This window comes from Vicugna pacos, chromosome 14 (assembly GCF_048564905.1).
Source record: "Vicugna pacos chromosome 14, VicPac4, whole genome shotgun sequence".
Classification (NCBI taxonomy): domain Eukaryota; kingdom Metazoa; phylum Chordata; class Mammalia; order Artiodactyla; family Camelidae; genus Vicugna; species Vicugna pacos.
The window spans coordinates 47,090,993-47,114,466 of NC_133000.1; the positions used below are offsets into that span (position 1 = coordinate 47,090,993).

General features: G+C 37.6%; 1 protein-coding gene across 9 annotated transcripts in view; it reads right to left on the minus strand.

Annotated features, from left to right (window-relative positions):
• Positions 1-23,474, minus strand: part of TBC1D4 (TBC1 domain family member 4) — a 208,775-nt gene that overhangs the window by 66,583 nt on the left and 118,718 nt on the right. For all 9 annotated transcript variants that reach the window (XM_072976393.1, XM_072976394.1, XM_072976395.1 and 6 more), the window contains 2 exons: positions 3,527-4,093; positions 1,959-2,048 (listed from right to left, as the gene is read on the minus strand). In XM_072976393.1, coding sequence (XP_072832494.1) covers positions 1,959-2,048; positions 3,527-4,093 — 657 coding nt within the window. The remainder of the gene's footprint in view (positions 1-1,958; positions 2,049-3,526; positions 4,094-23,474) is intronic.

The window sequence follows — 23,474 nt, forward strand, 5'->3', positions numbered from 1 at the left end:
GAGAGAGAAACATAAGGAAGGAAGGAAGGAAGGAAGGAAGGAAGGAAGGAAGGAAGAAAGAAAGAAAGAAAGAAAGAAAGAAAGAAAGAGAAAGAAAGAGAGAAAGAAAGAGAAAGGAAGAGAGAAAGAAAGAAAGGAAAGAAAAGAAAAGAAAAGAAAAGAAAAGAAAAGGAAAGGAAAGGAAAGGAAAGAAAAGAAAGAAAAGAAAAGAAAAACCTCATTTGAACTGTCGGTTTTATATATTTGGTTTGGTTGGGATTTTTGGTTTGTTTTTGGGGTTTTTTCTCTTTTTCTTTTTTTTTCCCCATCCTTTTTTTTCCCCTTTGGATGTTCAATGGGCATTGTGAATTTCCTTACTGGGAAGCTCAGGGAGAGAGGGAGGGAGAGGTACAGCCTTTTCAGATGACACCTCTTCCTCTGAGGAACAGGAACTACGCTGGTTTGTACACCACTCTCTCCTCAGCACTTAGCAAAAGACCCAACTTGCAGAAATATTCATTCAACATTTACTGAACACCTGAGTGTTAAGCTCTGTCTTAACCCAGCTTATTCTGATGCCCTATAGAATAAGACAGCACAGAATAAGACACCTGCCCTCACAGAGCTTTTATGATCATACAAAGACACCCCCCCCGCAGGGAAACACGTAATTAAAAGAATGCTTAATAAATACCTTTTCAGTTAAATTGAGTAATCTTTCTACCAAATTTTTTGTCTTTTAAACAGGAATTTAGAAATTTTCAATATATTTTCCTATACTCAGATGCTGCCTCTCTAAAATTAGAGTATAAAAATTTTATCTTTACAACATAACTTTATGTCTCCATATAAAAGAACAAATATTAAAAAAAGTATTAGAAGTGAAACCACATTAGCTGAGGCCAAGGAGAATAAAGATACCTTGTAACAGCCTACAAATTAAAAAGAATATGCAAAGGAATATATATGTATAACTGAGTCACTATGCTGTACACCAGAAATCAACACAACATTGTAAACCAACTATACTTAAAAAATAAAGACATACAAAAGCTTGTCATTTTTGAAGGGAAGAATGTCTTAATATAATACTTATGGCATTGGTAACTTCAAAACTAAAAAAAAAAAAAAAAAAAAAAAAAAAAAAAGAAAGAAAAGGCAGTCTTGTTTTTTTCAACATTAAAACATAGGAAGGGGCCTTGGCAAGGTCCAGGTCCCTGACGGTACATCTAAGGCGCATCTGCTGGGAAAGAAGTTAATGCCTCTCTATTCCAGGGACCTCTCAGAGGCACCTCTGCCGTTCTAACCTCACTACATTCAGCTTTACATGCTCCCTCTATTCCAACATCTTCAGAAATTCTTGCTATGTTTACTCCACGTAACTAAAGTAGCTCTAACTTTGGGCTAGATATTTTAAATTATTATGATGGTGCTTAGGACATTACTTAACGTCTAGTGCCCTTGGACATATTGTACAGATTATTTTTAAAACTTTCAAACACACAATTTGACAATTAAAAATTTAAAAAAGGGGCAAAGATAGATATCAAAAACTTCTTTTCAAAATTTACATGAATAAACTTGAAAGTACTAGTTCTCCTTTTACTACCTACTAGGGTACAAAGAGCCAACATGACTCAGTGATACCCACAAGACACAGCGCCCAAGATTCTGAGAAACATCAACTAGGGAGATAATTTCAAAGGAACTCATCACCACGAAAATTCCTTCCACCTCTTTGATGAAGTGACGCTGTGAGACAGGATTGATGAAAACAGGACAAAGTAAATGATACCTGAGGGACCTGGACAGGATTTGGTTAACACCACAGACCCACATATATGAACACTCTTAGTTTAAGATAAATCTACTTTAAAAAAAAATGGTTTAAAGACTAAAACCTGTGGTTATTCTGTGGTTAATTCAGGAACAAGACTTAGTTGGTTTCTTCAAATACTATGATCTACTACAATACATACCTGGGAACAAGAAGAGATATCTTTAAAATTCTTCTCTAGCACAACTGATTTAGTGTCTGGACTGATAAGGTTAATCTCAAACCGCCCGACCTTCAAAATAAAAACAGTCCAAGTAATTTCAACTTACAAGAACCAAACACCCATCTTACTTTACAATTAAATACTTGACCAATAATATAGATTCAAATGCTGTCTCCCAGATACACATATTCACTTGTGTGCCAACATCCAATCCAATCAAAATTTCAACCCCAATTGACAGCTGTCTAAAAATATTCCTTCGTTTCATCTAGAAATCATGAAAATTAAGTTGCTCTCAATTTATAAGAAACCATTTTTTTCCAGATTAGAAATTACTCTTTCCCACCCCAAAAAGCAACCTTTCCTCATTTTGTGATTTCTATAAATATCAATTAACCAGTTACAATTTATAATCATATTTTCTCACAAATGATCAACAGAAAAGATATACTTGCAATTAAGCAGATAAATTTTTTAAATTTTTAAATAAATAACCATTTAGAAAAATTTAACAACATGGACTCTGGCTGGCTAAGAAAGAGAACAAATCAAAGCAAGAGAGGAAACTCAGTTATTACCAAAGAAAAGAGTACAGACACGTTAGATACATGCCTGGAGATATCAAGAACAAAACAAACAAAACAAAACAAAACAAAACCACCCATGAATTTCTGATAAAGCAACTATTACCCACTGGAACTGTCTATCATGGTACACTGTGGAATTTCCTTCTCAGGGACTCCTTGCAATAGGATAAAAGAACAGTTACTTCTTTTCTCAAGAAAACTCAAATCTGGGAGAACTCCAATTAATCCTCAAAGCTGAGGATTAATTAAAGAAACTACAGGTATTGTTAAGAATTAGGTTCTTTTAAGTGAAACTTGACATTTTCTATACCCTGTACAACTTCAAAAGCTACCTTTTAGAATTAAGAATTACCTTTTACACCTATAATATAGCTTGCACCCCAATTAATACCTGATTTAATTTAGTAACTGATCCAGTGAATTATGAAGCCGGTGATGTTTCTTTAACCTCTCTTCTGTGTGACAGAGAAAATAGGTCTATTCTCATCTGAAAATACAATTATGAGTCTCTGGACTTTTTTTTCCTCTCTAGAAAACTCTTTCTCCTCCATGACGATTCACACTCTCCTAGATTCACATCTCCAAACCCTTATAAAACTGGCTTTCTGCAGTCATTAAAAAAAAAAAAACCCAAAAACATAGATTTAAGAATCAGCCTAAGACAGATGCTGGTGATGCTAAGATGCGAGCCTTATTCTCCCCACGAATCTTCCATGACGTTCCTTTAAGTGCTTCTCTTCCTCTCCCTTCACTGCTCCCTTTTTTCTTACATTCCATGTCTGCCTCTCATCCCCCCACTACTTTCTTTTGTTTGCTCCCTCCTCCATCTGCCTTCTCTGTCTCCCAGAAGGTAAGACCTAAAAGTTGGATGCTTGGGAACTGAGGAACAAGGATGGGCCGGTAGCTTCCGTTTAGCAAAGGACGGCGAAACACCCCGCGAGCCCGCGGCCAGCGCAGCACCTGGAACAGCATGGTTCTGTTCTTCTCCGAGTCGGACGGCTGGACGTGGCTGGGCGCGCTGGCGTGCCGCCTCCGCGGCTGTGGTTTCTGGCTGTTCTCGTGAACTTTCCTTTGCAGGACGCCGGTGACGCTGCTGCACCGAGACCGGAACTCCTGCTGTTCATCAAAGCCGGAATCTTCCAAAATCCGCTCGGGGAAGCAGACTCGAGAGCTGGACGGCCCAGGCTGGCTGGGCGTGGGGGATAAGGCGGCGTGGGTGTCGGCGGCGCCATCCTCTTCCTCGGCCAGAACGTCCGCGGGGGACGGGGGCGCGCTGGCCTCCTCCGACAGCGCCGGCTCCTCGCCCTGGGCCTTCAGGCGCTGCTGCTCGTGCAGGCTGAACTGCTCGATGCAGTCGTCGATGAGGCTGGACGGCGCCTTCTTGTGGGTCACGGTCACCTTGCCGCAGTACAAGACTTCGAACTTCTGAGAGTTGTAAAAGGCGTCTTCGTTGTCTTTGCCAGGCTTGGCATCTTCCTTCATGGCAGCTTTCGATAACTGCCTTATGCTGCTGATAACATCGGGAACCTGGGAAAGAATTAAAAATCCTCACTTCAGTCAAGTATTTAGAGATAATTTATGTTTACCTAGATCTGTTATTATCACAGGGAATGCATGCTTATCCTAAATGATAAATTATATCATATCCTTTGAGTACTTTTAAAAGTTGACATCATAAATTTAAATTCCATCTTTAAGTCATTTATGTCCGATAGTGTAATTTAAGTTTATGCTTTATCTTATGTAGGGTCTGACAGCCAGTCTCTACTTTTTATACTTTTCCCATTTAAATCTATTCGTTTCCCAAAATCAAGAGGCCACTGCCAATCGTAGCATCTCCTTTAAGTACTTTAAAAAGTTATGAGTAAAAAGGCAAAAAAAAAGTTATTAAAATGAGTAAATAAAAGTAACACACCAATACCAACCATAACTGAAAAAAATAAAGTTATTATAAGACTCAGCTAACAACCAAAGTTCCAACAATGAGAATAAAATAAACTTTCTGGATAAAGAGATTAAAATCCAGACACCCCTCATCAGTAATAGTCATCATGGAAAATGTACACTAAAATCAGGGAGGCAGTGGGAGGAGGGTGTAGCTCAACGGTAGAGGGCATGCTTAGCATGCAGGAGGTCCTGGGTTCAAGCCCCACTACCTCCATTAAGACAATTTTTTTTTTAATTTTTAAAATAAAACTTCGAGAAGACACCATTACACACCTATTAGAATGGCTAACATGGAAAAGATCAAGTGCCTCCTGCGATGTGGAGCAACTGGAATGCTCAGACATTGTATGCAGAAATGTAAAATGGCACAGCCACTTTAGGAGTTTGGCAGCGGCTGAGGAGTTAAACATAGATCTTTCTCACGACCACAGACAGTCCACTCCTGGAGATTTAGCTAAAAGCCCTGAAAACATATGTCCACAGAAAGGCTTCTACATAAATATTCATAGATACCTTAGTCACAATACCCCAAAACTGGAAACAACCCAAATGTTCATCAACAAGTCAACACTCACTAATTACCAGGGAAATGCAAAGCAAAACCACAATGAGACATCTCCTTACACCTGCTGGAATGATTCTCATCAAAAAGACATCATCAAAAAGTACTGGGGAGGATATGGAGAAAAAGGAAACCCTTGTGCACTGTTAGTGGGTATGTAAATCAGTGCAGTCATTATGGAAAACAGTATGGAGGTTCCTAAAATAGTAAATTTAAAAAAAAAAAAAGAATTACCATATGATCCAGCAATTCCACTTCTGGGTCACTCTCTTGAAAAGATATCTGCACCCCTGTGTTCATTACAGCATTATTCACAATAGCCAAGACATGGAAACAACCTAAGTCAACCTAAGTGTCCGTGAAAAACTAAATGCAGACAGAAAATGTGATAAATGAAGTATATGGCCCTCTTCAATCTACTCTCCAAAGTGAAAATGATCCTCTTTAAACTTGTCATGTTGCTCACCTGCAAATCCTCCAAGCTCCCTTAAGACTAAAAGACAAAATCCCTACAATATTATACAGGGCCCTCACCCTCTCCATATGTCCTACGTATAGACTAAATGCACGCTGTAGCCACACATCCTCCACACAAACTTTAGACAGTCCACCGGGATTCACATCTTTTTGTCCTCAGCACATTTCCTCTGACCTTAGTCCTACCACCCTCCCTCTCTCACTCACTCTGCTCCAGCCATACTGGCCTCTGAGCTGTTCTCTGAACATGCTAGGTACACTCCTCCCCCAAGGTCTCTGAACTCCATGCTCCTTCCCCAGATAACTGCATGTTTCACTCGTCATTGCATTTAAATCCATGCTCTGATGTCCCCTTGTGAGGCAGCATCCATCCCCTATCCCAAAACCCCAAAACACACACACACACACAGAGTCAGAGCCAGCATTCCCCTGGAATTTTCCCCCATTTTATTACTCTCTGTAGCACTAATCTTTTAACATTCTGTATAATTTATTTGCTAGAATGTAAGCCCCAAAAGGTGGTGATACTGATATATTTCCCCCCATTTTTTCTTGTATCCCCAGAGTCTCGAATAAGACCTGGTACAAAGTGGAGCCTCAATATGTGTTATTGGGGAAAAAAATTTTTTGGGGGGTAACTTTTACCTTTGTGAAAGAGAGAGCATCTTATACACAAGGTTGCTTCACATTCAGACATATATATGGTATTTCTTCTTATCTTCTAGCATCAGTTCTAAAACCAGAATTCCTTCTCTTTCACATAATTATTTGGGATACACTGCCAGAGCATTCACAGTTAAAAGTCACAAGATTTTCAGCTTGCTAGTTGAGTATTTCCTATGAAAGAATAAAGTCCAAATGCTATAGTTTCACTGACTCACCCTGAACACTTGACATATCTCCAGGGAAGTCAGATGTTTTGTACTAACACATGATCAGCAACCTTAGTCCCCTGTCATTTGCTTTTTGCCTTCAGTTCTGACAAGGGCCAAAATTACAGAGCGTGAACTAGACCTTCAACCCAAAAAAAAGTACAGTGATTCTAGTGGGTGAGGAAAAGCCCTAAGACAGATGACTCCCTCCTTCTGCACTTAGTGTATTTCATTAAATACTTTTCATCTCATTTTGCAACCCTGGTGCTCCTAAATCTCCAAAGTGTCTCTCTGGAGTGTAGAATAAGACATATTATCTGCAGGATTTTTTTTTTGAACCTGCAGAATTTTGATGTGATCAGAAATATTTTAATGATTATTAGAGTTATATTCTATCAGACACCACAAATAAAGTCAATTTGACCTTAGTTGTATCATGTTTGTACTTTTTCTCTAACATTCTATTGAGAGCTGTTATGTGAAGAACGGATTAGTGGCTAAATTTCTATAGTCTCACAGGACACTTTCTTGTGGCCACAGGGAAAAGCTCAACACGTAAATATAATTCCTTTAATGACCCAGTTTATATAAGCAAAGCTCATCATCTTGACTAAACTGAGTCAGTAATTTAATCTTCCAATAATCTGAATTCTTAACTGTACCATAAAACACAGATTCTTTAATATCTTCTCTCAAATCATGACTAAATGCAGCTTTCAATGACCTCCGCTGGAAAGAGGCTTTAACCATGAAACTGATCTAACAAAACTTGGCTGTTTTTGCTTATCATTATTGTGAAAGATGCATATAAAAGTTAACATTATACAGCCCCTGCCTACACTTAGAGCCCATACCAGCAGGTACATACTGATAAAGAAAGGACAGGAAAAGATCCATAGTGTGGAAATGATTTATCAGAGAACCATTAAAATCTTCTATTGAGACATGTATTTAAGGGATTAATCAGAAGCAGCACAAGAGAAACACAAAATCTCCATCCAGTACTCACACATACACAGGATATTTTGGGGAAACAGTATTTTCCTATAGGACAGTGTTAACTAACATATTTATATGTGTATTTATACATGTTTTTGAGTGAACTTGATTCCTTGTATTTGTTGCATCTTTCAACATCTCTTTTTCTCCTCTGCCATGACACTATAAGCTCTTAAGTAAAGAACTGAGTTGGGGTGATTTTATGTCTGCTAGAGTTCTTCCATGTGACTACTGGGAAAGAATTCTGTGCTTGGAAGAAATTGAGTGACAGCTGTCAGCAAACAGAAGTATACAAATAGTGAACAATTACCTAGAACCCTGAGGAAAGTTCTCCAGGACTGAGATAGGTTTAGTGAATTCCTGTTGAAAACTCAAGAGATCTGGTACCCCCCAAAACAGACACTGTGGCTTTCCACTCTGCTCAGTGCTCACCTCAACTAGGCAGTAATGTGCGTGGCTGCAATGTCTCCAGATGCTACGAGATACCTCAAGCTACACACTCTGGGTGCTTCCTCTAGTTTTTCATACTCTCATTATCAGTAACACTGTTGCTCAGAATTTGCCTACATCTCAGAGTCTGATGAAGATTCGATACCAAGTCAAGGCAAAGGTTTTATAGTATGGCAGCACATGATTTTAACACAAAATAACAATAATGAAAAGGGAATTAATAATCCTTCTACCTAGGGATTAAGAGGCATATACTCTATGCCCAGATCTGTCAGGAATTTTTGCTCTTCTGCATCCAAGAGTTTCCTCACCAGTTAAGCAGGGGGCTAGATAGATAGTCAATAAGTCCTCACCTAAATCCAAATTTCTATGGGCTTATTTTTTGCAACAATGTCAATATAGGAGCAAGATAAAGTACATCAAAAGGAGATGGAAAGCATCACTATTATTAAGCCAGAAATATTGTAAGTCATTGACATTATTCATTGCCATTAACACATGGTAATCAATTCAACAAATGATAAAATGAATGGGGCCTTTTCCAAATGCCTTACATTTAGAAAAAGCACAGTGCCACCTTTAGCTAGTATTTTGTTTTTACACCATCAGTGGTCTCACTAAAAGAATTTGACTTCAAGGATCCAAATTCAGCCATTAAAGCAATTCCTCAGTCTAGAGAATAAAAAAAAAAAAAGCCACTAAATCTCTGGATGTCAGGCTGTTGTTTTTCATTCATTAAGTATCACAGTAAGTTATCATACTCCAAGAAATCCAGTGGTATTGTAAAAATCACACTTCACCTAACTTCAAAAGAAAACAAATTCTACAACTATCACACACTGATGTTTAAAGACCTAAGCAAACACAGGAGAAAAATCTGGATACTGAATAGCAGAAAGGAAAGATACCTTTGGTCAGGAAGCCAGCTGAAAATTGGAGTCGTTCTCCGAGAACACTGAATATGCCAAACTGATGTAATCCTTAGCAATAGCGCTTTGTCGCACTTAAGAAGTTCTCTTTCTTTCTAGATAAACCAGCAGTAATTTCGTTGTATTCATTCAAGTCCACATTATCACCATGCAGCCAATTATAAAACTTCCCGGGAATAACCGTTATTGCTTCAAAAGTAAAGTATTTCCTGACTCTGCAATCAGGAAACGCACTGATTGTTCAGGGCTAAAGGACAGACTTCAGCTTTCTTTAAAAAGAAGCGTTTTAAATTTGAGTACCAACTGTCTTTCTTATGCTGTTTAAATAATCACAAGGGTCCAAGGCTTATTAATTATGAAGGTAGGTGAAATTTAATCTATAATACAATGTCTTCCTTCCTCAAAGAGTTCACTGATAAACAGATGAACTTCAGCAAACACTTAAAAATGAACACAAGAATGAATGTGCAAATAAGCTTCTTAAAACATATTTAAAGCAAAAAAAGAAAACTGAGTAAATTCTTTCACAACTGATACGAGCTTAGCTGCCTGATTCATTATCAATCTTTTAATAATAACTACAGTAGGCACAGCAAGATTTCAAAGCACAAAAAAGAGGGAAAAGGTGTAAAAAGAAAAAAGTTGAGGAAAAATGCTAGGAAACATTTCAAGTAAACGGAAAAAAACCTGCCAAATGAGAAGAACTAATAATTTAAACTAGTCTCAATCAAAGAGAGACAGTAAAGAAATGTATTTGCTTTGGAAGTAATACATGCCATTAGGGGACAGGTAGATTTCCTTTTTAATTCTGTTCTACTTAAGAAGCTACTGAAATCAGTTTAGCATTTTGAGAAAAGACTAATTTGGTTATTAAATGTTATAAATTTCTGTTTGGCTTTTAAAACCTCATCTTCAACCGATGGAAAGTGATTTTGGAAGATATACACGAGCCATGAAGTAGTTCATTTACATCAAGGAAACACTAACCATTACCAGGCAACCCATGAAGATGTTCCAGCTCCAGTTACTCTAGAAGTTCGTTCAGCCTGGGTTGTCATTTTTAAGGTGAGGCTGTCTGACAATCTTAATAAGAAAGAAAACTGATTTTTAAACCATTTTAACTTTTATCCAAAAGAACTTCCGTGATTCTTGGCATTTGGTGGAATACATAAATTATTATTTTAAGTTAAGTTTTGCACAGTAGAAAAGAGGTCTAATTGTCACTAGGTCTAGAGTCACAATCTACTAGAGTAATGCAGTGGTTTTAAAATCACAGAATTTTAAAACTAAAGGCACTTGTATGGAATCACTCGTCCCCACTATCTTGTTTCACAGATGTGGAAACAAACAGTTTCCATCAAAAGTTAAACCAAGAAAGAAGAAAATAATGAGATTACAAGAAACGAGACTATTTGGAGCCAAAGAAAGCAAGAATATCTCTACGCCTTACACTGCAGTCTTACAAGTCACCCGGGTTTCAGTCTTGGGCTTCAGCCAAGACAGCTTCCTCTCAGACTAGGCTTTGGTTCTTAGATATTCTTAGCCACTTTGCTCCATACTCATTTTTGGCTCAGCGTTTCTCTAACTGCTGCTTTCCTGATGGCCTCTGAGTTCACTCAAACATCAGAGAGAGAAATTCCTCAGACTTTCTACCAAGATGCCCCCGGGCCCCCAATTCTGTCTCACTGCTCATGTCTTTGAATTCCTTCTCTTGAAAATATGACTTGTGCCTTTATGACTGTTCCAAATTTGAAAAAGTGATCAGATTTAAATATATGAGGGTAACACACAGGAAAATATCCAGGGGATCATGTGATTTTGATTGATTAAGAGAATGGAAGATACTCAATACTGGCTGAGTTTCATGCTACAAGGAAATAAGACAGAAAATGGGGTGGGTGAGAAGTTAGATGGCAAAGGATAGGCAAGGACAGTCCTTTTCAAATTCCCTTTCAAAAGGGAAATCATTATTTTGAAAGTGGGTTAGTCCACAGTGTGACCTATCAGAAAAGTACATAATATGCAGTCAGAGGTCTAGAGTTTAAAGCCCCTTTCTTGTATCTATGATTGTCTGTAGAAAAGACACCATATCCTTCTCAGCCTCTGGTTTTTCATTAATAAAATAGGAATTACAATGTTTATTTCAGAGGTAATCTGGGAAAATTCAATTAAATGTGCAAATGTGCCTGACATGGAGCTAGGACAGTGAAAGCATTCAACAACGTTTAATTAAATCTAAACTGTAAGTCTGATTTACAATAGCCAAGACATGGAAGCAGCCTAAATGTCCATCAGCAGATGACTGGATAAAGATGTGGTGTTATATATAATGGAATACTACTCAGCCATATAAAGAATGAAATAATGTCATTTGCAGCAACACAGATGAACCTAGAGACTATCACACCCAGTGAAGTAAGTCAGACAAAGGAAAATATCACATGATATAACTTATATATAGAATCTAAAAAAATGACACAAATGAATTTATTTACAAAATAGAAACAGACGCACAGACATAGAAAACAAACTTATGGTTATCAAAAGGGAGAGTGGGTGGGGGAGGGATAAATTAGGAGTTTGGGATTAGCAGATACAAACTATTAAATATAAAATAGATAAACAACAAGGACCTACTGTATAGCACAGGGATCTATACTCAATATCTTATAATAATCTATAATGAAAAAGATATACATATGTTTAAATGAATCACTATGCTGTGCACCAGAAACTAACACAATGTTGCAAATCAACTATACTTCAATAAAAAATTAATTAATTAATTAATTAATTAATTAAATGTAAGTCTGATCTGTAAGGAGATGGAGGAAGTGAGAAGTTGCTGCTAAACAAAAAATGTTGCCTTTGTGAAATTTAAATTGTAGTCGGGGGTATAGAATACATAAGTGAAATACAGATGATTGTAGATAATGAAAATTGCCAGTAAGAAAAATAATTCAGGGAGGGGGACAGGAAATTTGGAAGGGGTGTGGAATAGTTGCATTGTTAGAAAAAGGAGTCTCTATAAAATATTTGAGTAAAAACCTGAAGTCAGCAAGAAGGCGAGCCATACAGATATGGAGGGGAGGAACATTCCAGGCAGATAAAACACCAAGTATGATGGAGCAGAAATCTGCCTGGTGTGGTCAGGGAACAGTGAGGAGCCAGTGTGGCTGGATGTGAGAGAGTGAGCAGGAAGAGATGACTGAAGAGGCCACTGAGGGGAACAGAGGGCATCTAAATCATGCAGGGCCTTGAAAGGACTTTGGCTTTTACTCTTGGTGAGACAGAAAGCCACTGTAGAGTGCTGAGTCACTTGTTTGAAAGATCTCTTTGCCTGCTGCATGGAGAAGAGACGGCAAGGGTGAGGGGGCAGGAGTCTATTGCACCCAGGATGAGCCACTAGTGGTTCACACAAGAGCAACAGCAACGGAAGTGGTAAGAAGCTACAGGCTTCTGGATACAATTTTAAAGGGACAGTCAGCATGATCTGTTGATGGCTTGAAAAGTGGGCTATAAGGGAAGGAGAGGAGGCATGGATGAAGTTTATGGGTTTTGGCCAGAGCAACAAGAAAACTGGAGCTGCAGTCAAACAGGATGAGGCGAGGGGAGGGAGGTGGCTTAAGAGAGTAGGAGCTTAGTTTTGGACTCAATTTTAAGAAGCTTACAGACTTCCAAGGGGTGGTGTCAGCAGGCAGTTGAGTATATGTATCTAGAGTTCAGGGAATAGAAAAGAACTGAGAAAGAAAAGTTGGAAAGTATTAGCATATAAATGGCATTTAAAGCCATGAGATTAGAACAGTGCATTAAAAAAATGTGAGAACAGATGACATAGAGAGACAGAACAAGAAAGAGAGAAAGAGAGACAGCCAGAGAGAGAAACAGCTCCAGGAACCAAACCCTAGGCATACAAATGCCTACAGTCTGAGTGATGGAGAGATGTGAGCAAAAGAAATTAAACAAGAGCCAGGGGTAAAAACCAGAACAGAATAGTATCCGGAAGCCAAGTAGGAAAGGTTTCTAAGGAGGAGGAAGTAAGCACTATGAGGTCATGGGTGACTTTAACAAGAAAAGTTTTAGTGAGGCTTAGGGCAGAAGCCTTACTGGAGTAGGTTGAAAAGAAAATTTCAGGAAAAAGCCAAAACGTTAGGTCCAGACAACTCTATAGGGCCGAAGTTGGAGGTACAAATGAGTCACAAGTGGGTTATTTCATTTATGGGAAAAATGACAGCTTCCGATAGAGGATATCCAACAGTGAAGGGGAAGTTTATGGTGGAGAGAAAGAGAGTAGAATTGCTAGCAATGTCTTTAAGGAGGCAAGAGGGGACAGAATCAAGGGCATGATGGAAGAATTTGAACTGACCGGAGGCATGGACAGTTTATCTCAAAAGGTGCAGATGCAGGAAGACATAGTGGTGGGGGGGTTGGAGAATTTCTCCTCCGCCTGCTTTAATTGCCCAGTAAAATACAAAGCATGATCATCAGTTGAGGTGAGGATGGAGAAGAAGATCAAATCCAGTATCCATCAGAAAACATTAAATTTAATTCAAAGCTGACTGTTGGCAAAATTGTGAGGTGAAGTTGTCTTTAGAACCCTCAGGCTATCCTTTCTGCGCTCTAATGATGTGGAAATGTGACTGCCTACAACCTCTTCAGGGGGAAATTTGCATTTTAACCTAAGGTTAACTTAAAAACTCAAGTATCTTAGGCATCAACCAGTAATTAGAAGAGTGGCTTTGCACCCTGAAATGAAACAGTCTAAAAAAGAAAAATCACATGACACAGCAATAGAAAAATATAGGAAAAGCATTTGATAAAATCCAACACCCATTCATGATTAAAAACTCTCAGCAAACCAGGTATAGAGGATAATTTCTTTAACTATCTAGAAAAATCTATAGCTAACATCATACTTAATGATGAGAAACTCAAAGCTGTCCCACTAAGGTCAAGTACATGACAAGGATGTCTTCTCTCACCATTCTTTTTCAACAGCACACTAGAAGTTCTTGCTAATGCAATAAGGCAAGAAAAGGAAACAAAAAGTACACAAACTGGAAAGGAAGAAATAATACTGTCTTTGTTCTGAGATGACACAATTGTCTGTAAAAAATCTGAAATAACTGACAAAAGAAAACTCCTGAAATCAGTACGTGATTATAGCAAAGTTGCACAATGTAAGGTTAACAATACAAAAGTCATTAGCACTCCCCAAAAATGAAACACTTAGGTATAAATCTAGCAAAATAGGTACAAAATCTCTATGAGAAAAACTACAAAAACTAAATAAATGGAGAGACATTCCATGTTCATGAGACTTGATAATGTCCAGACATCAACTTGATCTATAAATTCAATACAACCTCAATTAAATCCCAGCAGGTTATTTTACAGATATTGACAAACATTCTAAGTTTATATGGAGAGGCAAACAACCCAGAATACTCAACACAATATTGAAGGAGAAGAACAAAGTGGGAGAACATAGTACTATAAAGCTATGGAAATCAAAACAGTGTGGTACTGGCCTTTAACGATTAATGAAACAGAATAGCCAGCCAAGAAATAGACCCCCATAAATAGTCAACTGGTCTTTGACAAAGGAGGATAGACAATACAATGGAGGAAGGATGGTCTCTTCAAATGGTTTCAGAACAACTTGACATCCACATGCAAAAAAAAAAAAAAAAATCTTGACACAGACCTTACACTTCTTATAAAAATTAACTCAAAATCTAGAAAACCCAGATGACCTTGGGTATGGTTATGCCTTTGTAGACAGAATGCCAAAGACATGATCTATGAAAGAAATAATTGATAAGCTGGACTTCATTCAAATTAAAAACTTCTGCCTACAAAAGACAATATCAAGAGAATTAGAGGACAAGGCACAGGCTGGGAGAAACATTTGCCAAAGACACATCTGGTAAAGGCTTGTTATCCAAAATATACAAAGGACTCTTAAAACCCAACAATAACAAAAAATCTGATTTAAACTTGTGCCAAAGACATTAACGGACACCTCCTGAAAGAAGACATTCAGATAGCAAAGAATCATATGAAAAGATGCTTCACATCACATGTCATCAGGGAAATGCAAATGAAAACGAGATACCACTACACGCCTATTAGAATGGCCAAAATCTGGAACACTGACAACACCAAATGGTGATGAGGATGTGGAACCACAGGAACTTTTTCATACATTGCTGGTGGGAATGCAAAATGGTTCAGTCACTTTGGAAGACAGTTTGGTGATCTCTTACAAAGCTGAACATACTCTTACCGTATGATCCAGCAATCTCGCTCCTAGGTATTTACACAAAGGAGTTGAAAACTTAACCCACACAAAAACTAGCACATGGATATTTTAAGCAGCTTTATTTATAATTACCAAAACTTGGAAGGAACCAAGATGTCCTTCAGTAGTGAACGAATAAACAGTCATACATCCAGACAATAGAATATTAAGCAAGTGCTAAAAAAGACATAAGCTATCAAGCCATGAAAAGACATGCAGGAGACTTAAATGCATATGACAAGTGAAAGAAGCCAATCTGAAAAGTCTACATATTCCATGATTCCAATTATAGGACACCTGGAAAAGGCAAAATTATGGGGATAATAAAAAGTTCAGTGGTTGCTGGGATGGGGATAATGGAGACACGGCACAGAGAATTTTAGGACAACGAAAATACTCTGCATAATATTATAATGATGTATATATCATTATAAATTGTGTCCAAATCCAAAATGTACAAACCAAAAAAAAAAAAAAATCCCTAAGTTAAACTAGAGATTTTAGCTGATGTGTCAATATAGGCTCATCCTTGGTAACAAATGCACAATTCCGGTGAGCGATGCTGATGACAGAGGAGTCTAAGCATGTGGTAAGGCAGAGGGCAAATCTCTGTACCATCCTCTCTACTTTGTTGTGGACCTCAAACCACTAAAAAAACAAAATCTTTTAAAAGTATAGTTCAATGCCGCTTGTATTTACTCCCACAAACACTAGAGGGAGCCTTCCCACATCAACCAGTTTACCTAAGCAAAAATAAAATATAAGTTACTGAAAAAATGCCATTGCTTATAAAATATCATTACCATTACTCCCATTTTAGTCTTATGACGTTTACCACTCTCAAGTAAATTAACTGGCATTTTAACTGATCAGACAAGTTTGGCAATAAAATGAGTAAGTTAATAAAATAGTTCGATTGAAAAAAAATTTATATTAACATCAGCACCTGATCACAATTAATCGTTAGATATTTTCAAACAGGACATAATAAACACCATAAGAAACATATGTCTTGGTCCTTTATTGTGATACAGTTAGTATAAACTCATCTAAACAAAATTCTAGGACTGGGCACTTCAGTAAGGAGTTTTAACTTTAGAAATGTCTCAACTCTTGAGAGGAGAACTTTTTGAGCAACGCTCGGTTGTGAAACGGCCCGGGCCTCGGGAAAAGAGGAAAGGGAGCGCAGGCTAAGCCCAGGGTGGGAGGTGATAAGCTCAAGCTGAGATCTGGCGATAAGGCTGTAATGTTACCAAAAAGAAAAGAAAAAAAAAATGCCCCAGGGTTTCTCAGAAACCTATTTTCGTCCTGGCCTTCCATATCACTTCAGATATTTATACCACCACAGCAGTGGTGAATGAGCACCTTGCCAATGAGAATAATCTGACATTCTTGAACTTTTATTCAGAGTCATCAGTTACTTGTAAACGTTATCATTAACCCCTCAATGAGCGAAAGTCTCCCCTTTCCAAAGAAAAATAGTCCTAACCGCCTGCTACCCTAGGATATATATATAAATATGTATATTTACGTATCTCTCCAAAATTAAAGCTGTAAGGAAAGTCAGTCACAAGTAACTAGATGCCTGATCTCTGACCTGACTTGCTTGTCCCACAGGCACAGGGAACGCGGGGACCCGGCATGGTGACTGCCCACACTGGTGCGCACTTCCACGCTGCCACCGCGCGCACAGTGGGGCAAACTCCGGAAAACAACACGACTCATACTGCAGTGTTGCTCCCAATGAAATGAAAAACTTATACAATGAAATTTTGCATCAGGACCTGCCTTTTGGACCCTTGTTCCTTCCTTTTGTTTGGGACTAGGGTGACCATTACCTAGAACAGTTTCTGATCAGAAAAGACTTTTTTTCAGAGCTGATACTGGCTGTTTAAAGATATTCTTCTTTGTTCATTAAATATCAAAGAAATCCCCCCTTCGCCGCCCCACTCCTTTTCTCTTAGGTGGTCTGGCTGAATGGAACCAAGGGAGAGTATGTTATGATTTAGATGATTCAAACAGTCCTATTTTCCTGAAATCTTGGATGGCACAAACCAATGAAAAGCTTGAGCCTTTCTCAGTCCTGGAGAAAGAACACATTTTGACCATGCACCTTGCAGACGTCTGACTGGAAACCAGATTAACAAATATTCCCACTCCCAAAGCAATAAAACTGCACCTTTTACGTTTCTGAAATGTCACCAGATTGCTTGAAAGCCACCTGTATGAGTGTACTGTGTCATTGCTAGCTTTTGCCCAGCACAAACCTAGCCCCATTCACCCTTGGACATGACCTGTGGACAGAGATCTCCTCTCTCCATCAATAGAACCCAGTCACATGACAACTTACCTTTCAAAATTTGTTAAGACTTCAAGTAAACTTTGGTAACTCAAAGCCTCACCCCCCAAAACATATTTTTACTCATCAAATTTCACATATGTCAAACATTTAACTACCAAATTTTAATTCCTTGAAGGAAACTCTCACTTTAGAATTTTTAAAAGAATGTGTGGCACTGAAATATTTTTCATAATAGAGTAGCCTTAATTTTCTAATACCCAATTGCTTCCTCACAGCTATATTAAAAGGATTAATAATTACAGCTATGCTTCAAGGCTGACATTATAATCAACTTGACTGAAGATAAACGAAATGAAGGAAATCTGTTCAGTGGCAAATAATAACTAGCCTGTACAGTGTGATAATGTGGCCAGAATTATTTTCATTAAAATTTTCCACGAGATCTAGCTGAGCTGCATCTTGCAAAAATTCACAACTTCAAAGTCAGAGAGCAAATTCGAAGCAAACTAGCAGCCCTTGTATGTTTCATACATGAACAGCTTTCAAGGAAGAATAAGATGATTCTTATCATAAATCATTTATGAAGGACTTATCAGCTGAAACAGGCAGTGTTTTATCTAAACAGCACCCACCTTAATTTGGAACAAATGGTTCGAGTGGACACTGCCCATTTTTGCACCCTCCTCCAGTTCCAATCTCTCTACCGCCCACAAAGTAGGCCACAATGGAGGTCATACCATCTCGATGGGACCTGTGACAGATATAGCCATGGACCTGGGACCCAAGTCAGGTCAACCTGAGTAGCTCCCTAATACTTTTCAAACTGAAGGCGAGACCCAGCTGTTTCCTGTTGGAGGTCTCAAGCTGTTGAGGAAGTCAGTCGGGTACAACAGATGGCCACATCCCTTCGCTGGAAAAAGCTAGTCTAGAGAAACACAAAATGAAACCTAGATGAAAATCAAAACTTGGAGAGAAAGAGTCCTGGGGTCTCCGGCTGAAAACATCCTTGAAGGTGTGACTAATGTGCTCTTGGTCTTCCTCTGTTCTGGGGGGAGTCATTCAGGATTCTTTCATAGGGGTGGGGGTTTTTACCCTTGCCTCTAAGAGTCCTGACTAGCATAAGTCTATGAGAATATATATTAATATAGATGTCAAAAGTCTGTTAATATTACATAGAACCTGTTGAACCCAGTTGTCGGGAGTGAGTTCATTTGCTATGACTGAAACCCAAAACAGTAACAGTGATTACACAAAATAGAAGTTTATTTCCCTCTCACACAAAAGTCCAGTTGGCAGTATAGGTCTGTGTTGGTGCTCCACTGTGTCATTAAATATCAAAGACTCTTGCTCCTTCTGTCTCCTATTTATGCCTGGGAGTCTCCACCCCATTGTCCAAAACAGTGGCAACTGTATTCCAGGCAGCAGGATGTGAAGAAAGAGTAAATAAGAGAATAAAAGAGCAAGAGGTATCCACACACACACACATATAAATAATGGGCTCTCTCTTTCTTGAGGAAGTTGCCCCCTTCAAAAGATCTATTTACACCCCACTGGCCAGAACTAGAGGAATTTCTAGCAGCAAGAGAAGCTAAGAAATGCAGTTCTGACTCTGGATGGCCCGCATACCTAGTTTAAAATTATATTACTAAAGAAGAAGGGAGAACAGAAATCGGGAACAATTTGCATTCTTGTAATTGTCAATGATTCATCAGGAAAAAAAGGCATCAGTCAGAGCTCTTCAAAAAAGAAAAGCTGAGGATAGGTATGTCGGGGTATTTATATCATGTTAATGGTTGTAAAAAGAAAGAACTTGTGTCAAAGCTGCAGAAATTTTTTTTTCAATTTTTTTTTTTGGTGGGGGGAGGTAATTAGGTTTATTTATTATTTACTCTTAGAGGAGGTACTGGGGATTGAACCCAGGACCTCATGTATGCTAAGCATGCACCCTACCACTTGAGCTATCCCCTCCCGTCTAAAAATACGTTCTTAAGATAAGACTGGACTCAGTGTTCCAAAAACTTTCCCAAACTGAAGAAGCAGAAAACCTTCGGACCGGCCCTTAACGTCAGTCACGGGATCACAGCTTCTCACTCAAAGATAACAAAGCAGTTGGGACGGCAATGCTGGCAAGCTACATCTACAGTTATCACTGAAATTTCTAAAATTTTTTTTCAAATAGAACTATGTTAGCTGTTGGTCCTTAAGTAAACTCTTACAGTTCTTAAGAGAGAGCAATGGAGCAGCAACCCACAAATAGCCACCTAAAATTTATTTCAACCTGTGATATGCCCCTGCTTGTATTATTCTGCTGTGGTCACAAAGCAATGAGACAAAAACAATTAATATAAAGTAAACTCTTAATTATGTTTCATCATGGGAAATACAGATTCAATTCATTCCAATGGGCCAAGCACAGAGAACACTGTCACCTTCTAAACCAGCACTTACCTCACTACAGGAATTTACTGAGCAGCTGAGAGTTAACTGTAGTTGTTTGTAAATTTTGATTTTAATCATTTGGGGTATGTTTTATATATATATATGTCTTTATATATAGTATATACTAGGGGCAATATAAATGTTTCTGTCTGATTTTTTTTATTGAAATTTAGTTGATTTACAATGCTGTGTTAGTTTCAGGGGTACAGCATAGTGATTCAGTGATTCAGAATATATATATATTCATATATATATATACACATTCTTTTCCATATTTTTTTTCACTACAGGCTATTACAAGATATTGAACATAGTTCCCTGTGCTCTACAGTAGGACCTTGTTGTTTATGTTATATATAGTAGTTTGTACCTGCTAATCCCAAACTCCTAGTTTATCCCTCCCCACTTCTCCCTTTCTGTCTGATTTAAGGTGTGAACGTCATACCTTCAATGTAACACGGGGGATCCCTGCTCCTAGCCAGCTGCCAAATAAACATCAAAAACGTTGCAGATAGAGTAAGAACCTTCAACTTCGAACAGAGTGACGCAGTGAAATGTCAAATCTGGGAAATCTGTTCATGAGTGCTGGAGTCCTGCAAGAAGAACCCCTGTACCCATCCGCTTACTTTTGTAGACTTTGTTCTTCAAAACCATGGAAGGAAAGGTCTGCTGTACAAATTACTCTGATTCTTTATTACAACCATGCTTGTTTCTAGAAGAAAATGTCTCAGCAGTTCTCTTTAATGTACTTTTCAAAAAGGCCCTTAAAGCCAATGGGAACAAAAAGGCCCAGTTTCAACAATTACATGATACAAATAAGTGTTATCCTATGGGCACCGCAACTGTAACCTCAAACTCGAATGAACAAAAACATTCACTTACTTTTGTACTATTTAAGTATGATTTCACTGATAAAGATCATTCAGAATTTGCAAAAATTTGAATTATAAAACTGTTTTAATGATATTCTATTATATCAAAAATATCTAAAGGTATCTATTAAACCACGCCTAAGAGAATTCTCTTGGGAACTTGTTAAAATGAATATATAAAGTAGCATGCAAAAATATGTTAATGATATGCAAATATACTTCTAATTGCTGGAAACTATTCAGTGCCTTAAGTTTCCCTTTTGAAATAAAAAAAATCTTGTGATTTGAGATTTTCATATTTTAAAGGTTCTAAGCTATCAGTCACGATTATGCTAATATGTTAAGGATACATTAATACTATGGTTAAATCTAGTATTTTGTTAGTGAAAATTCCATCCAAATGATTTTGCTCCTTATCTTTTGTTCAGCCTTAGGGTTGTTTTCCATATAATTCAACTTGTATCATAAACATTCATCAATAAATTGGCACAACATTGTAAACTGACTATAACTCAATAAAAAAATAAAAAATTAACATCCATCAATGTATTTTAAATTTTTATTTTACTGAAAATTGGTTAAATTACCAAAAATTCTTCAAATGCATATAAAGTCTATATTAATGATTAGAAACTGTTGTCAAATGATTAACACATGAAAAATGTTACAAAAATCACCTAGTCATTCTTACACTGCTTCCTCTCAATCCCTACAGTTTCATAAAACTCTGTATTTTGAAACAGGAAACAAATAAACAAACAAAAATCATAGAACTAATTACCACCACTGTACACCCCATGTCTGCCACAGTACCTAACAAAAGTTTAGTACTCATGAAATATTTGATAACTGAATGAATGCTTTCAGAATTCAACAGCCTCTTAGGTAATATGGAACCTCATATACCAAAATGTCTATTTGATGTACATCTATTACAAACATGATACCAAGATGTTGAGCAAAGAGTAAACACAAAAGCAATTTGATGGTTAACAGATAACAGAAGTCCTTGGGACCTTATATAGTCTCATTTCATAAAGTAACTCATCAGCTTCCAAGAGGGCTCTTTTATTCTCCTGGGTCAGACAGAATTCCCAGGTCTAGTTGATCCAGTAAACTAGATACACATTGACCATCATTGACAAAATTAATATATTTACATGAAACCTGGCGTTTAAGTGTTTCAGTTTTGTTTATCTGACTCTTCTATTAAAAGAAAGACCCTTTTTAACCTGAGATGTCTTTCTCTAAAATGGTAATGAACAAGATTCCTTAAGATTACATTTTTTGAGTCTTTAAAAAGATCGACTGAATTTATAAACAATCAATCCCTCATTTTCTTCACTCCACTTCCTCAGCATTTTATGTTCTTATACTTTATTCTTTTGAAGAAGGAAAAAAGCAAGTAAGCTCACACCTTCTTATTCTATATCATGGTTTCCATAACACCACCTCCTATAGGATTCCTGACAAAGTAAGCCTGGTGTAGTCAGTCTCCAAAGTTTCTGGTGTTACACCACTGGGAGAGTTTTCATTATCACCCTCTAAATAAATAGAAGAGAGTTTCTGTTTTGCAAAGAGGCCCTTACCTTTCCACTTTCTTTTACTTCAAAATACCTTCCCCGTAACACCAACTCTGCCTAATTGTGACTGGGTCACAAACTTTCCAATAAGCAGATGTGGGTTTTATTCTCGGCTCCATCACTGAATAGCTATGTGATTTTAGACACATTATTTAGCCTCTCTTAGCTTCAGTATCAACATCTATAAAAGAGATAGTATTCACAATCTATAAAAACTGTGAGAATAAAATGTATATAAAGTACTTAACATTGTGTCTGATGCAATAAGTTCTTAATAAATAGCAACTTTTCATCCTCTCCTCATCATCACATGAACCATTTGATGTATACTATGCGTCCAAGTCATTATGAGAAAATCATCACTTTCCCACAAACACTAGTCCTTCCTCATGAAGCCTATCGTCCAGTGGGTGAATGGGCTATAACTGCTACTTAATCATTTATTCTACCGTCTATAAATGACTGAACCCAATATTCACTTTCAGCCCCAGGATTCCTGGTTTGAAACAACTTGCAAAAGATAATACATGTTGCCTCTATCAGGTTGCAGGATTCCTCTAATTATTTAAATTTTCTATGTATTCTTAAAGAGTAATATACAAGTATTAGAATGTGCCCCATATTTTTGCTTCAACTTTGCCCAAATAAAAATCTGACTTGAAACCTCTGGTGATTCATGAAAATGAACTCTACAGCCCCCAGCTCTCTCCTCATTGCCCAAGTACTTTAAGGCTTTTGGCATCCCCAAATCTTTACCTTCTCTGCAAACTATCATCGTTTTAAGGCCAAGTCAAAAAACACTTATCAAATTCTTTCTCAGTGCAGCAAGAACATGAGAGCACCATGAGTTAGGAGTATTGCATGCAAACATGAAAAAGAAATGGTCCTTCTCTTCTGATAGCTCAAACTCTAAAATGAATACAAATACATACACACAAGGTAAAGCATAATAACACAATGATATCAGAGCTGTACAGCTGTATGTTTACAGTGTCAGTCTATCAATATGGATATGAAATTGATAGATAAAATACTAGCAAATGATACACTAGTATACTAACAGAATGTGGGGCCAAAGAATATTTGTAACAGAATAGAAAGACAATTGAACATTAGGAAACCTACAGATAGGTCAGTGAAGAAAAGTCATAGATCCTTGATAGATACAAAAA